This window comes from Anarrhichthys ocellatus, unplaced genomic scaffold, assembly GCF_004355925.1.
Source record: "Anarrhichthys ocellatus isolate YVR2014 unplaced genomic scaffold, GSC_Weel_1.0 scaffold11, whole genome shotgun sequence".
Lineage (NCBI taxonomy): Eukaryota > Metazoa > Chordata > Actinopteri > Perciformes > Anarhichadidae > Anarrhichthys > Anarrhichthys ocellatus.
Genome location: NW_022280041.1, coordinates 5,542,774 through 5,558,912, shown reverse-complemented (window position 1 = coordinate 5,558,912; position 16,139 = coordinate 5,542,774). Strand labels below are relative to the sequence as shown.

The 16,139-nt window shown below is 47.1% G+C and overlaps 1 protein-coding gene across 1 annotated transcript; it reads right to left on the bottom strand.

Annotated features, from left to right (window-relative positions):
• Positions 1–170: 170 nt before the first annotated feature.
• Positions 171–9,841, bottom strand: polr2a (RNA polymerase II subunit A). The gene is made up of 29 exons (XM_031851316.1): positions 9,755–9,841; positions 8,829–8,961; positions 8,578–8,714; positions 8,295–8,468; positions 7,900–8,181; positions 7,627–7,788; positions 7,304–7,524; positions 7,075–7,207; positions 6,834–6,958; positions 6,493–6,703; positions 6,191–6,400; positions 5,935–6,103; positions 5,730–5,824; positions 5,424–5,627; positions 5,118–5,340; positions 4,821–5,004; positions 4,548–4,719; positions 4,334–4,439; positions 3,808–4,013; positions 3,447–3,710; positions 3,146–3,353; positions 2,960–3,060; positions 2,774–2,878; positions 2,485–2,667; positions 2,187–2,390; positions 1,915–2,101; positions 1,694–1,807; positions 1,439–1,588; positions 171–1,293 (listed from the first exon to the last, which is right to left on the bottom strand). The coding sequence occupies exons 1-29, from the start codon at positions 9,839–9,841 to the stop codon at positions 269–271; spliced, it is 5,775 nt and encodes a 1,924-aa protein (XP_031707176.1). The 3' UTR covers positions 171–268.
• Between the last annotated feature and the right edge of the window lie 6,298 nt (positions 9,842–16,139).

Sequence of the window (16,139 nt, the reverse complement as noted above, 5' to 3'; positions counted from 1 at the left end):
GGGGGGGGGGGGGGGGGGGGGGGGGGGGGGGGGTCTGATGGTAAAGACGGGAGCATAACAGAGGTCCCAAAGGAGAGATTTCCCCAAAAGAGAAACAATCACAATTAGGACCCCTGTGGCTAGAAGCACCGCCACCTCCAGCTGGTTTAAAAAGGTGCTGTCCTTCAGGTGTCCACCCACGAGGTGTCGGGGTTCCTTCAAGTGTCCACCGTGAGGTGACGGCTTCCTTCAGCTGCCTCCCCCCCTCCTCCTCCTCCTCCGCGGCTCATCAGTTGTTCTCCTCGTCGCTGTCGTCTGGGCTGATGGCCGGGCTGTAGGTGGGTGAGGTGGGGCTGTATCCGGGGGAGGTGGGGCTGTACGTGGAGCCTTTAGGACTAGTGGGCGAGTACGTAGGAGACGTGGGCGAGTACTTGGGAGAAGTTGGGGAGTAAGTAGGGGAGGTGGGGGAGTATTTGGGGCTGGTGGGGGTGTATGTGGGCGAGGTGGGGGAGTAGGTAGGGGAGGTGGGGCTGTATTTTGGAGTTGTTGGCGAGTAGGTGGGAGAAGTCGGCGAGTACTTCGGCGATGTCGGGGAGTACTTTGGCGACGTGGGGGAGTACTTGGGAGAGGTGGGGGTGTACTCCGGGGAACTGGGGCTGTATGAGGGGGAAGTCGGGGTGTATTTGGGGGAGGTGGGGGAGTAGGAGGGGGAGCTGGGGGTGTATGGGGGGGAGGTGGGGGAGTAGGAGGGCGATGGAGGGGAGTAGGAAGGAGAAGTGGGGGAGTAGCTGGGCGAGGTGGGCGTGTAGTTCGGCGATGTCGGGCTGTAGCTCGGGCTGGTCGGCGAGTAGGAGGGAGATGTGGGGGAGTAGGACGGGGAGGTGGGAGAGTAGGATGGAGAGGTTGGAGAATAAGAGGGGGAGGTGGGGGAGTAGGAAGGCGAGGTGGGCGAGTAGCTGGGTGACGTCGGGCTGTAGCTCGGCGACGTCGGGCTGTAGCTCGGCGAGGTGGGAGAGTAGGAGGGGGATGTGGGAGAGTAGGACGGGGAGGTGGGGGAGTAGGAGGGAGACGTCGGGGAGTAAGACGGAGACGTGGGAGAATAGGACGGAGACGTCGGGGAGTAACTGGGCGAGGTGGGTGAGTAGGAGGGGGATGTCGGGCTGTAGTTGGGGCTGGTTGGGGAGTAAGAGGGAGAAGTGGGGGAGTAGGAGGGCGATGTCGGGGAGTAGCCGGGGCTCTGTGGGGTGTAGCCTCCGGGGGAGCGAGGCTCGTAGGCCGGGGAGGTGGGGGAGTAGTTAGGTGACATGGCTCCACCTAAGGAGAAAAAGGGTGGAGAAAATCGTGTTTGCATAAATATCTGTTCAATAATTCTGTTTTTCTTTCTTCCATCATCTAAATACTGTATATTGCGGAAGTTTTTTTTAATATTTTAGGTCATTAATAAGCTATTCTGTCTAACCTGGAGATGGGATGTACGGGCTGGCCGGTCCTGGAGATCCCGGGGACCCGGGAGTGGGAGACCAGGCCGGGGAATAGCCCGGAGAGAAGCCACTAGCGTCCGACGCTGCACTGGGTGAGAAGCCGGCTGCTCCAGGGGTCATGCCGCTTCCTGGAGGAAAAACACAAAAGGCCGAAACTCAGTCAAGGAACCCTCCAACCCCCCGCACACACCCCCCAAAAAAGAGGAGCCGAAGCAACCTGAGCAAACACTCACCGACACTGGGAGACCAGGCGCCGTAGGCCGGTGTCGCTCCGGTGTTCCACGGGGTCATGGCAGGAGACATGCCACTCATGGGACTCGGCACCGTGCCAAAGAACATTCCAGTGGCTGCAAATAGGACGGACACAGAACATAAGTATCACAGCTCTTTACACTACATCTACAACAGAAACAATTCTGGATTATATCCGACAAACATTTCCCCCCCCACTCACGTCCAGCCACGCTGATGCCGGGTATGTTGGTAGGGATCTCCATGCCGTATTTGCACTTCTCAGCGTCCAACAGCAGGTCGAAGCATCCTGTACCCGCCGGGGCGAGCTGGCCGAGCATGATGTTCTCCGACACACCCTTCATGGGGTCACTCTCAGCGTGGGAGGACGCCTCCATCAACACATCCACCTGGAGGAGGAAAATGTTTAATACTTAATAAAATTGTCCTTTTTTGAATAACCGGCAGTAGTTGAGTGAAGTATCGTTCTCTCACCGTCTCCTCAAAGGAACACTTCATGAGCGGCCCCGTGTCTTGACGGTTGATGCCGTGACGTGTGATGGCCATCAGGTGACCGCGGCTGGTCATGGTGTCACAGAGCAGAGACAAGTGACGGTAGTTGACATAGGAGCCGTCAAAGGAGATGACGTGGTACAACTCCCTCTCCAGAGCCTTTCGCACGGCCTCAATGCCCAAGACCTACGTAAGAGAGAGAGAAGAGGGAGAACAAATATTTCTCTTGACCCGCTGTGATTCTACAGCTGACACAGAGCTAAGTTCTATGCTTTCGTACCGTGAAGATCTCCACAATGTCGTTGGAGGTGGTCCTGACGGGGTCGACGTCCTTCTCGCTGAGGACCCTCATGAGGCTCACGCCGTCCGTCTCGAGGATCCACTCCTGCAGGGCCTTGAACTCGCCCTCCTCCGTGATGATGATCTTCTTCTTGTTGTCAGTCTGGGGCAAGTGCATGTACACCTGGGGGAGAAGAGTGTGACCGTTGACTTATAGCCACAGACGGGTGTCTCTCTCGTGTTACTGCCGACAGCTTTGTAGGTGAATGCTAATGTGTGTGTATGTTTACCTTGCTGATCTGCTCAATGCCTTGCAGGGTCATGTCTGTCAGCATGTTGGACTCGATGCACCTCAAGAACACATCGTCATCCATTTTGTCCACCACCTCCTCGTCCTAGAAGAAGAAACCACAGGTGTTTGTGATAAATATTGGAACTGGCTAGAGGGTGATACTGAATGCAATGTTGATGCTCACCTCTTGGAACTTATTCTCGTCGCTGTTCATGATTCTGATTCGCAGGACGAGCTTCTCGGCGTTGTCGTCATTGAAAATACAGTTCAGGTCATCTCCAAAACCTTGCAGGGAAAAACAAAAAAGTGTCATCGGGGAAAACCACCTCTTTCCCGTTAAAACTACAGACGACTGAATGTGTGTGCCCACCTGCGTTGATCTTCTCCGCGATCTGCTCCATCGTCAGCTTGCGGTCGGTCATGTGCTTGCGGTCGAGCTCGATGCGCAGCAGCCAGGGAGAAATGCGCGTCACGTCGAAGTCGGGCATCTCGTAGTAGACGTTCACCCACTCCTGGTCCTCGGCCACCACCGTGTTTTGGGGGTTGGGGTCGTAGTAGATGGCGGTGTTGGCCGTCACCTAAAGTGAGAAGGCAGACTTTTAGTTGCCGCCGAAGTTGTTTTTGGCGAGGCAAGAAGGGTCGTGGACGACCGGTAACTTTCCCTCTCTCACCTTTCGCAGCGTGGTGTGCTCCAGTCGACAGAGGATGTCCTTGGCCCGCTCGGCGTCACGGGCTGCCTGACCCAGCAGGAACACCGTCAGCGAGGGTGTTTTGGGCCTCTTGGAGATGTTGATCAACTCCTTTAGACGAGGCACGCCGAGTGTTACGTTCTTGGCCGACACGCCGGCGTAGTGGAAAGTGTTCAGGGTCATCTGGGTGGCCGGCTCTCCCAGAGACTGAGCAGCAAGAGCGCCGACCATTTCACCCGGGTGAGCCTGAGGACGGAGGAAAGCGTGAGATTGTAGAGAAATTGTATCTTTTTCCCCCCAATCAAAGTTCAATGTTAAAGGTACAACGATATGCTGAACTTACGATGGAGTGGTTGAATTTGGTCTCAATCTCTCCCAGCAGCCAGTCGTAAGCCTCTGTGGAAAGGCGGAACTCCTCGGTCATGCGTTTGGAGCAGAGCGTGGAGCGCAGGTGGATGTTGAAGAGCAGAGTGGCGTTCTGCTGGGCCTGTTTACTCAGCGGGTCCTCACCATTCACAATCACCAGCTTCTTGCTCAGATCCTGCAGACCTGGAGATTGCAAAGACATGCAAAGTTCTTTCCATTCTTGTGTCGTGGCTGCATCGCGTCCCGTATTGACATTTATGAGGCTTTCTGGTGTAGTTTTGTTTCGTCTAAAAATTCTATAAAATTGAATCCTTCCTACTGTGATGCTGTAAGAGATCTTTTACGACTTGAACTGCTCTACTTGTTATGCTACGCGGCTTTAAAGGGCACCTGAGGTCAGGCCACGGCCTCCTAGTTAACAGATACGTCTACAGAGGACAAATAAACAGAGCGGTGATGTATCATTCGTAGAGGTTAATGAGGTTTGTTATTTTTGAGCTCACCCTCGACCACCCTTAGAGGATTGAGGTCTGTCGGGGTTCGAATGTTGATGCGGAAGATCTTCTGAGCGTTCCAGATCATTCTGGCCAGGTTGCATGGCAGCACCACCTGCAGGCGTAGGGGAAACATTGCAGTATGTGAATATTTTTCATTTCACGTGGCACACCAAGAGACTACTAAAAGAGCAGAGACACGTCTACAGATGCGAGCACCCACCTTACTGTCCCCGGTGGGGAAAATGGCTCGGAGGACCTCTCTGTCCTCCTTCATCTTGTCATATTCCCTCTCCAGCGAGCCCTGCACATGGGCATTGGTCAATACATCTTTCACTACGTCTTCCTGCAGTATCCGCCTCAGCGCTCGCTCATTGGTGCAATCGAACCTAAACCTAGACGAAAAGAGAAAAGATCATGCACATGGTTAGGTAAATGTGTGCTGTAACATTTGGGACTTTGGGACTAAAACTGAGTGTGTGGCCGTGTGACTTACTTCTTTTCGAAGGCCTTGTGTGAGGGTTTGAGTGTTGCCACGTTTTGGAACTCGACGTTCTCTCCCGCCAGGCCGTCCTCGCCGTACCGCAACTGAACCACCTGGTTGATGGAGTTACGCACCGTGCCGTCGTACTTCACCATCACCGACTCCATAGACTTGATCAGACGACGCTGGATGTAACCTGGTGAGTTAGGAGCGGATTTACCACGTTAAAAAAAAACATCCATGTATATTTATGAGCCATAACTCTACTCGTGTCTTCCTGCGCTCTCCCACCCAGCTGCCTGGACTCACCAGTCTCGGCAGTCTTGACAGCTGTGTCGATAAGACCCTCTCTGCCTCCCATGGCGTGGAAGAAGAACTCTGTGGGAGTCAGGCCAGCCAGGTAGGAGTTCTCCACAAAGCCTCTGCTCTCAGGACCGTAATCATCCTTAATGAAGTGAGGCAGCGTGCGGTGTTTGAAGCCAAAGGGGATTCGTTTACCCTCCACGTTCTGCTGCCCCACCACAGCAATAACCTGAACAAGGAAGGTAGGATGAGCGGTGAGATGTACAATACACTATCATTCATCTATTGTGAGGTTAGATGGATTCCCTTTACCTGTGAGATGTTAATCTTTGATCCCTTAGAGCCAGCCACCACCATGGACTTGAAGTTGTTGTACTCAGACAGAGACTTCTGGGCTGAGGATCCCGTCTTGTCACGAGCATCGTTGAGGATTCGATTCACCTGGTTCTCAAAGGTCTGCCTCAGCGTGTTACCGGGGGTCGGCTCCAGCTCGTTGTTGTGGGCTTTCTCGATGACCTGGCAGAAAAAGAGGCAAAGGAAATATAAACACAGGTCGAACTACGTTGCAATAACCCCATTTTAGTAATTCTGTGGGTTGTAGAGATGTGTTGTGCTTACTTCTATCACATCCTGTTTGGCTTTCTTGATGGTGTTCTGGATGTCAAGGTAGGTCTTTGCATCAGCAATAGAGTCACCAATACCAATGGAATGACCTGAGGAAAACACATCAAGAGTAAACTCTAGGCAAATATTTTAAAGGGAAAACAACAAATACAAATTATGGAAAAATATAACTGCCTAATGTTTGGGTATGTTCGCTTACCCTCGATGAGCAGCCAGTTGTTGACCACCGTCTGAATGTTGGAGTAGAAGAGTCTGGTGATGTCGTGGCCCATCTCCAGGTAGGAGATGTGGACGAGGGAGCCGGCTGAGGTTCCTAGAGATTTCTTACACAGGATGCCCATGATCAGCTCGCCGTTCTCCACTATGACCTGCGTGTGACATGAGTTGAACGTCACTTGCATTGTCAGTCATTGCCATTGTCGAATCCCCCCACACGATTAATCAGGGACTTGTACCTTGGTGTCCCCGGGCGAGATGTGCTTGTAAGGGCCGCTGTCTTCCTCGTCGGGATGGGTGCTGTGTGTGCGGATCACATTGATGTGTCCCGGAATGATTAGGCTGAAGATCTGCTTGCCCGTCCACAGAGGACGGGGCTTGAGGATGGCCGGCTGAGGCACTTTCCCGTCCCAAGTAGAGAGGAACATGAGGAGGTTCATCACTTCACCCTGTGACGGAGAAAAGGCACAGTGTTAAGACCCTTTACGGCCAGAACAAAACAGCGGCTGGTGACCCCTCCCCCCCAGTCACGATCCCTTACCCTCTCTAAGAAGACATCTCTTTTGGTGAACTTGCGGACGGCCGTGAGGGTGTCCTGCACGATACCCATGACAGGCCTGTTGGACTGGGGTGTGACGATCATACGCGGCACCATGGCCAGCTCCTGGATCTCTGCCCTCGTCTCGAGGGACTGAGGCAGGTGGAGGTTCATCTCATCCCCGTCAAAGTCAGCGTTGTATGGAGTGGTGACACTGGAGAGAGACCAGAGGATGAGACGTTAGAACTGCGCAACCGCATAGGAATATTTAGACCAAATTAATATGCCGAAAATCACTATTATGCAATTATCAAAGCCAGCTATGCATGGTCTTGATTTGGTACCTGAGGTTGAGTCGAAACGTGGACCACGGCAGAATCCGCACCCTGTGCCCCATCATGGACATTTTATGTAGTGTAGGTTGTCTGTTGAAGATGACGATGTCGCCGTCGCACATGTGTCTCTCCACCTAAACAGAGAGTTTGCGTTAGTATAAAATATATATATTTCAGGTCATCATCTAACAAAAGATAGTTTTAGTAGTAGTCGTGGTTCTGGAGCTGCGTATCAGTATTTCAGTCTTGCCTTGTAGCCAATCTGCAGGTGAAGGTCACTTGGTTTCGGGTGGAATCGCAGGTCAATTCTGTCTCCGTTGTCGCGGATGATGTATTTGGCTCCTGGGTACTGGCTGTTGCCTCTTCGCACCAGCTCTTGTAATCTAAGATTGTCATCAGAATCAATTAGCTTACAGCAAAATTTCACGAGGAGATTTTTTTTGAAATAGGTTTTCCCACATTAAGTTGAATCAGCTGACCTGTCGATATTAAAGGGTGTGACTATTTCCGGGAAGGTCATGTTGGCCGCTATGGATCGTGGTACGCCCACTTGGTCGATCTGCAGCATGGGGTCGGGGGTGATGACCGTTCGCGCAGAGAAGTCCACACGCTTGCCCATGAGGTTACCTCGGACTCGGCCCTCCTTCCCCTTTAGACGCTGTTTTAGGGATTTGAGAGGGCGGCCAGACTTTTGCATTGCCTGTGAAACGAAAAATGAATTGTTATTTAGGCACTAAATTGAATCTTGTACTGGGTATTAATCTAACTCTACACTTAAGGCAACAAGGAAGTGAATACGGACCCTTGGCAGGCCTGGCAATTCGTTGTCAATCATGGTGGCTACATGGAACTGGAGCAGTTTGACATCTTCAGCTATGACGTGAGCGGCAGCGCCACTCTGCTCGTTTCTTCTCAGCTGGTTGTTGATTTTGACGATGTCAGCCAGCTTGTGGGTCAAATCATCCTTTATAAACAGAGTTAATTGGTGGTTTGTTATTTTCATCATCGCCGTCAGGTATAGAGCTCATTTTTACACATCTTAAAAACAAAACAGCCTGGGGTCCAATTAGTTTACCTGGTTGCGAGCAGAGCCCTGCATAACTACAGCAGGCCTGACAGCCAGCGGAGGCACGGGTAACACAGTTACAATCATCCATTCTGGTCGGGCAAACTTGGGGTCCATGCCCAGGATGAAGTCCTCTTCGTCCGAGATGCGCTTGAAGATCTCGTGCACGCGCTCGGGGTTCAGCAGGATCTTCTTCTCCTGCGAATCCTCATTGACGTGCTTCCACTCGGCATACAGCTCCAGGCCAGAGCGTCTGATGCGCGGCTGGTAGCGCCCGCAGCCACCGTGGCCCTGTGCAAGTCACATCGTGGGGAAAGAAAGGAGTGAGTGAAAGAAATAAGCTGGGCCAGCGCTGTGAATGTTGAGAGACGAAATGCCCGTCAACTGTGACAAAAAAAGACTACCTTCTCCTTGCTGATGTCCTCTTCGGTCTCCTGCTGTTCCATTCCAAACTTGTTGTCCATCTCCTCTCCTCCTTCACAGATGTTTTTTCCTTTGCACAGCTCGTACACATGTGTCAAACGTTTCCTGTGCTGCCCTTTAGATTTTACAAGGATGTCTTTGATCTTTTGATTGTTCTGCAGGTAACAGCAATGGGACCAAGTTCAACATCACAAAAAAGCCGTAAACAAGACTGAAATTGTGCTTTTATGATGAAATATCAGTGGATTATTATCTTGTACTCACTGAATCCACTAATAGTTTTGAGCAAAAGAAACAGACGCATCGAAGAACCTTCATGATCTTGTTTACGAAGCCGACGTGGAAAACTGGCTTTGCCAATTCTATGTGCCCAAAGTGGCCGGGGCATTCCGTCATGTTGCCTGAGGAAACAAACAAAAAAAAAACCATGTTTATGTCATCAGGTAATGCAGATAGGGACAGTAGCCAACTGATCGCTAATATATTCAGCATGAAATGCTAACACGACATTATACCTGCACATGTCTGACATCTTCCAGTCCGTTCTATGACACCTTGTCTTGGGTCCATAAGGCCACCAAGTTTAGGGCGCCCACCTTCTGTCGTTTCGGGGTACTTGATTCCCCCTTCAGTAACCGACATCCGTTTCTGGGGAGAAAGACATAATTCATGAGTAAATATATCTACACATACAATAAGCTGAACATCTACCATCCTCTGCATATGTTTCAGTCATAAATATTCATTTTCTACAAGCATTCTTAATAAAATCGAAATGTACATAAACGGTTTATATAAACCATAATCCAACATTCAGTGCTAAACATCAATTAAATTAACAGATGTAAAAAAAAAAAAAATAAATCTAAAACGATAGCTGAGTTTGGCAAAAATAAAGTTCTGTAGACAAACAGCTTCCATATGAAACGTTATGCTTAATTACATAAACATAATATAATATTCAAACCTACTAAAGATCCAATACTGAGTTGAAGAAAACATGCATATCGGACTTTGTTTAGGTACCCTTTTATTAATTTATTGTGTGAATAAACAGACCAATGCGACGAGTTTGTAATAAACCAAGCGAGCTATGTCCATGACGAAAAGCTATAAATTAAGCAAACATTTTAATTACCGATGGGCCTACCAGGTACATTGTACAAATAAAAAGGGAGTTTAATTCATGTGATAGCATGGATCCGTTTTTGAGAATGTTGTGCTTAGTTTTTCAAACTTCCTGCAACATGCTAGTTAGCACGAGCTCCACCAGCTTGACATAGCTAGTTAGCTATGCTAGGCTAACAGCGAGCATTTACCGTTGTAAACAGAACCATGTCTTATGCCACAAACGTTAAGCTACAAGAATAATAAAGACACTGTCTATGTGATGTGTGATATGTCCGATAAATTAATGAAATATCCCAAAAAGAAAACCTACAAGCTCATCTGGGCTGATGATGCCGAATTGAACTCTCTTGATCGTGCGCAATGGGCATGCGCTGTCGCCGGAGGGCGGTCCGTGCATCCTGTGTATTCAAAGAGACGCGTCCTTCCTCGGCACGCCGCTTTGTGAGCAGGAACAGCCTTTAAATTGCCACCACGACTCTGGTCAGTCCGCCAACGGTGACCGGAAAGTCTCCGAAGGCGATATCTCAGGGACCTCTGCTGTCGTTAGCCTTTATAACCAAGTTACTACTGTTTAGGTCCTAAGTATGATGGCTACCGACTGTTCCCTTCCCTTTTTTGATCTACCCTCTGGAGCGCTCTGAGCGCTTCTGAATGTGAAGCAGCTCAACGCTTGGTTTTATAGACTGAGTACATACTACGGGGTTGCTGACTCAGAAAGACAGGGGCTGACTCTTCAGAGGGTGGGACATGGATCTCCGTAGTAAAACGCTCATTGGCCATTCAAGACAGTTGTATGAATAAGTAATTTAGTTACACGTACAGCCAATCAGAGAGCACGTTTATTTTTTTAACGAATCAGAACCACAGGCGGGTGTTGAGTTAATATAAACTCACCCTGATTGGCTTTATTAAAACAGTGTAGGCGGTGCTACGTATGCTTTGCATGTGAAATATGAATATCCAATTAAAACCCTCTCGATTCGTCCGTTTTCTTATTAATATTGATGAGTACAAAATAGACGACCAATGGCTATGAAGAAATGAACCTTCTCAGAATAATTTCAACAAAACCCGCCCTTCCTCCGATGTTTGCCGAATGTGGCCGATGTGAATTTCTTCCCTCAGAGCAAAATTAAAAAAAATCTCTGTTGTCCCGTTCGTCTCGCTGTAGATCAGCCTGGGCTCTAAGAAAAGAGGCTCAGGGCTGAGGCCTGTTAAGACCTTTGATTAAACAGGGGGAAATAGTCAAAATACACGATATTTTCATCTCGAAACACTGTATCATGGACTATTTTTTATCTACTTTAGAAACACATCGACTTCTCGGGTTTTCGTCCTCTGCATTTTTGGATGTCTCGGACTTTGTTGCAAGCCTCGGACTCGCCTGGGAGTGATGTCCGGCCAGTGGACTGGATTTTCCGTACGCCCTACAGGAAAGTCTGGGGGAAGCCTTAACTGTTCATTCAACATGATTTTTTTGAACAACCTTTGACAATTTTTACACGAACATGTTCTGTGTGTAATTGACTTGCAATTATTTTGTTAATTTGTTTTTATGTATTTTTCTTTTATTGTTAAAATGTAAGACATTGTCGAAGGCCACGTTTCGAAAGCAGTCTGAAATACCGTCGTTTTGGCGGTTAAAGCTAAGTAACATTCGTTTGTAATATCAGTTATCTGTGTATTTAATTGCCCACTAACTTATTCATGTCTCAAAAGCATGATTGCTACTAGTAATTTACGAGCTAACTGAATACATGTTAAATACAAACGTTTTTCCTCTCTTAGCATTGTAGCTATCTCGTTAGCTTCACTTAGCTTAACGGCTACTTTGCCGACAACGACCGTATGTCCCCTGCTTTTTGTCTGATTTTACACAATCGCAACATTTATTGTGCGTAGCTAATGTTGTTGGCTTTAGATGTTTTATGGACCGTGTTAAAGTGGCGTTATGCTCAGAAGATGTCTTAATATAACAAGGTAAAGTAGCCAGTAATGAACGTTAAGGGACAAAACGTTTAGCTAAGCTAGCTGCCCACCAGTAACCTAATTATTAGCTACATTAGCTGAGTAAAGCCCTGGTTTTGCGAGTAAACTTCTGTCTTAGTGTAAAGGCTGTAACGTTAGTTGACGGGTATGTGGTGTGTTTATAACGTTGCATTGAGGACATAAATAAGGGCTATTCTAGCTAGCATTGTTGGATTCCAGTAGCACCCAACATGGCGGTGTTTGACGATATGCTTCTTGTTGTGAACGAGAAAAATGGAGTCTGGGATATTCTTGTTGGCTAACTTGACTGGACACATAACTGCGCATTTTCACAAAATGTCGAGCTTTAAATAAGAAGCGGCTGTGTGAATGTTTTATTACATTAATTTTAACGTGATGGGATATAAACTTTGCTAGCTATTACCGGTATTTCAGTGGTCTTGACTCTGTCTGTTTGAAGTTAGGACCATTAGTCTGTTATTGAAAGGAGAAGCTTGCCGTTTAGTCAAATAAACTGTTTTTACAGCTGATTTGACAGTGAATATGACTGTAAAGGTATCCCACTCTTTACGCAATATTTTGATTCGTTGACGTTTAACGCTAGGTGTTTATAGGTTAGTTAAAACATTAATCTTGTCCCCATGGACTCAGAGATTCCGTCAGCTTGTTACACAATAGATCTATCCGGTCAGCTCTCCTTAGTAAGGCCCAAGGGAAGTAAACAAGTTTACCCGGTGTTAATGGCCCTATAATTGTCAAAAAGCAGAACGGTACACATCGTTAATGTATGAGCCTTTTGAGAGCCATAAATATCCATTGTACCATTCAAGCAGTGTTGTGTTATTTGCAAAAGGTGCTGAGATATATTCTTCATACATTTAAAGAAGTGAAAGTAAAAGCTAGTTCAATCTCAGTATCTGTGCTATGATTGCATAAACTAACTATGATGTAGTGTTTATCAAATGTAATGACTATGTAATATTTTTACTGCCTTTTGTTTAAATAAAGACACTGAACCAACATGGTGGACTGTGGGTTTGTTTTTATTCTTCAGTAATAAGCGAAATTCCTTTTAAGATAGTCCTGTTGAAATGCTGAATTCGTGTGTAATGGGACAGCTTAGTTTGTTATGCTGCTACCAGCATGAGCATACCTCTTTGCCATCATGTCTTTTTGGCAGGTCCAGCAGAGAAAGACATCATTCAAGCCTAGAAGCCAAGATTGATGCCACATCTGCAGTATCCTTAAGGAGTCAAACCAAGTCATTTTAATGACTGTAAAACTGCACGCAGGCCATGTTTGACATGATAGAATAATGTGACAGTGAATCACTTTGTTCACCATGTGCCATGCAATACCATGACTATACAAAGGATTCATTATTGACCAGCTGGCTCCCTCCTCTGGCTCACACTGAGAATGATTGGCGTTTGCAAAGACATTGCACAACCCACGTTTTTCAATGCGGAAGCGAGTCCTGCCAGGCTGTCAAACGTGCTCCCTCTACTGCTGCAAGGAGGTCAGTGCACAGATGCCCCACTGTCAGGTCTGTAGTGTGCCAGGAATTCATCCACATTTGTTTGAATAGTTTAGCACTGTATGTAAAGGATTCATGCAGAAGATATCAGAAGCAATTACCTCCCATCTTCTCATAATTTGAGTATTACAAGTGAAATATATGACAATCAGGGATCGCTTGTAAGCATGTATACCGTGCCAACAGATTTCATAAACAAATGACAACTAAATGCCCTTAAGAAACTCCATCAAATTCGTAATTGCCTTAAGATAAATGTACAACACTGTAGTCATGTATATGATGTGATATAAAGTTGCTAAAATTTGCACAACCTCTCCAAGCGACAGCTGTGAAATGCTATTAATCATCTCATTTTGTAACCGGAACCATTCGGTAAAACAAGTACTTTTACTTCTGATACCTAAAGTATATTTTGCTGGTGACACTTGTGTGATTTTACTCGAGTAAAACTTTAAATTCAGGACATTAACGTGCGAGTATTTTGACACTATTATTACTTTTACAGCATCTGATATCTTCCTCCACCACTGGACTGCAACTAGAACATGTAAGTTTACTACATACTGGATGTTTCAAGAGCTGGAAGAGCCTTAAATATGTGGAATTATAACTACTAATTTTAAGGCGCTGAAAGCTGATAAATACAGATGAATTATTTCACGTCTTACACAATATAGCATTGTTGTACATGTGAGAACCCCACTTTTGTCTCACCTTCGGATATATTTAAGATTTGCCTACATTTTCTGTTATGTCACTGATGGAATTAGTCATATTTTGTATTCTAATTTATTTTAAGTGGGGTTTTTAAGAGCTAAACATGTCTATTTTAAAGCAGGCATCACAGTAATGTTGTAAAAAGAAAGAAATAAGTTCTGACATTAGCTATAATTAGGTATATTTTGAATATATATATATATATATTCATATAGTATATACATTTTCCTTCCTGGGTGGGGTGAGGATTCATGTATCTAGGGGGAGCTCTTGTCTGTTGACGTCGAAGCCCGACAGTGTGTGTGTGTTTTCGGGGGTCGGTGGGGGAGGCAGGAAAGGGGGAGTCCGTGTAGCACAATAAAGTAGGCGAACATGGAGGGCGGGAGAAACAGACGGGCAGATGCAAAGCATGGTAGGAGGAGCAGACTATTTATCAATCTGATTTACAATGAAAAAGCCTGAACTATAACCACACTCTGGGTTAAAACAGATAACATCTCCTTTTCCTGAAACAACTCAGTTAAATAAAACATCCCTGCTGACCAAGAAATAGAGACAGTGGGCCTCAGTAAGTTGTGTGTGTGTGTTTTTTGCCTGTTATTATTATATGAATGAGAAAGAGATGTCTTCGGCTGTATTTACCGCCGTAAGTTATGCACACAGGAGGTTGTTTTCTAATAAAAATGGGTGACGTAGTGTCAAAGGCACGCTCTCTCGGAGAGCTCACTGGAGCCGAACAGGCCGGCCCATTTCTGTGCGCTAGAGAATGTCCTGTTCTTCGGGTGTTTGTTTTGGCTGATGTTAGCCCCTGCCAAGCGTCTTCATCTTTCTTTTTATCCTTTCCTTTTTTTTTTTTTTTTTAATCGTCCAAGCAGCCTTTCAGGCCTTCCAAATTCTCTCCTGCTCTCTAGTTCTTTTGCGGGGCGGCTAATTTGTAGAGGCCGGCCTGAAAGTAGGAATGTTAAGTCAGCCAGTGTTGTTGAGATTTGCAGGAGATCTGCGTTTTTGTTAACGTGCTTTCAGCCTCTTCCTGGAACTATCTGGGTGCTAAATGAATTGCTCTTGATCCTACCTGGCGTTGCAATCGGCTTAGTGCTAATCTGGGGTTCTCACAGTGCAGCCAAGGCTCGTCCACGCAACGCTGCTGCACTGAGCTGCCGGCTGCTGTCTTCTCCTAAAGGTTTTGATCTCTGGCAGAGTCTGTCGTCCCCTTCGCCATTTACACCATGATTCTCCTCTTTTTGGGGAGCCTCTTTTTTTTTTTTTTTTTATGCCTCCACGCTGTGACCTCACTGAACACGGTTTGGGCCATAACTCAATAATTCATGCGCTGATTATGACAATTTCACATAAATGCCTCGTAGGCTAAAATGTGTTGACATTTTGGACAGACGTGAATATAAACTTAAATGTTGGATCTTTCATTCTGAATGAACTCGGCCAACCTCTTTCCTGTAAAGTCCACCCTTGTAGTCACATGGTGCTTCTCCTCCCTCACTGAAGCGTCTCCTTTTGTTGTCTGAACCTCCCACTTTGCGCTCAAACCTTCATATTTTCTCTGACTCCCTTCTTCAGCTCTCTCACCTTCCCTCCCTTGCTGCCTTTTCCTTCACCCTCTCTCTCTCTCTCTCGCACACTAAAGCCTCAGAGGTGGCCACATGCTGCCTGCAGTGTGTCTCCCTGGCCTCACCGCTCGCCCTGCCTGCTTTCCTCTTTTCTCACTTTTTTTTTTTGTCTTTAGTTTCTCTGCTGTTTTGTTTCCTTTGGCATGATGCCACCGGCTCAAACCATCTGTCGTTTCTTTTATTTTTACTGTTTTAATGCTTTTCTTTTCCCCTTTCTTGTAATGTCAGTGCTATTAGTGAGTTATCCTTATTTATTGATGTTTTTTGATCACAGGATAAGTTTACCTCATACCCTGAGCATCTTTTCTTTTTTTTCTTTCTCATCCGCAAGACTTTCTCAGCTCCCCGTCTTTCCGGGAGGTTCTGATTGAAGTGCTATTTAAAGAGGCGCGCAGGGGGGGGAAAGCAGGCTTGTTTACAGTACAGTGCCCTCCAAATACAGGCTGTCTAGAAACAGGAAGTACCGTCGGCCTGAAGCACAGCAGCACACAGCGTCAGCCAGCACGCAGCCATTTCCTCCTCCTCCTCCTCATGACCGAGCAGAGGCTCCAGCAAAACAACCCTCACGCTTATCTGAGAATTATGCACCCCTCCCCTCCGCTGCCCGTCCTCTTGAATGGCGCACATACACAGCAGGCTTTTCACCCCTCCACCGTGTCCTATCTCGCTTTCTCCCATTCTCTTATGCCAACACCCCCCACCCCCCTCTCTCTTCGCCAGTACAGCATGCCTGAGTGGCTGCCTGGAGATGGAGGAGCTAATTAATTTGATTTAGCCGTCCTCTCTCTCTCTCTCTCTCTCTCTCTCTCTCTCTCTCTCTCTCT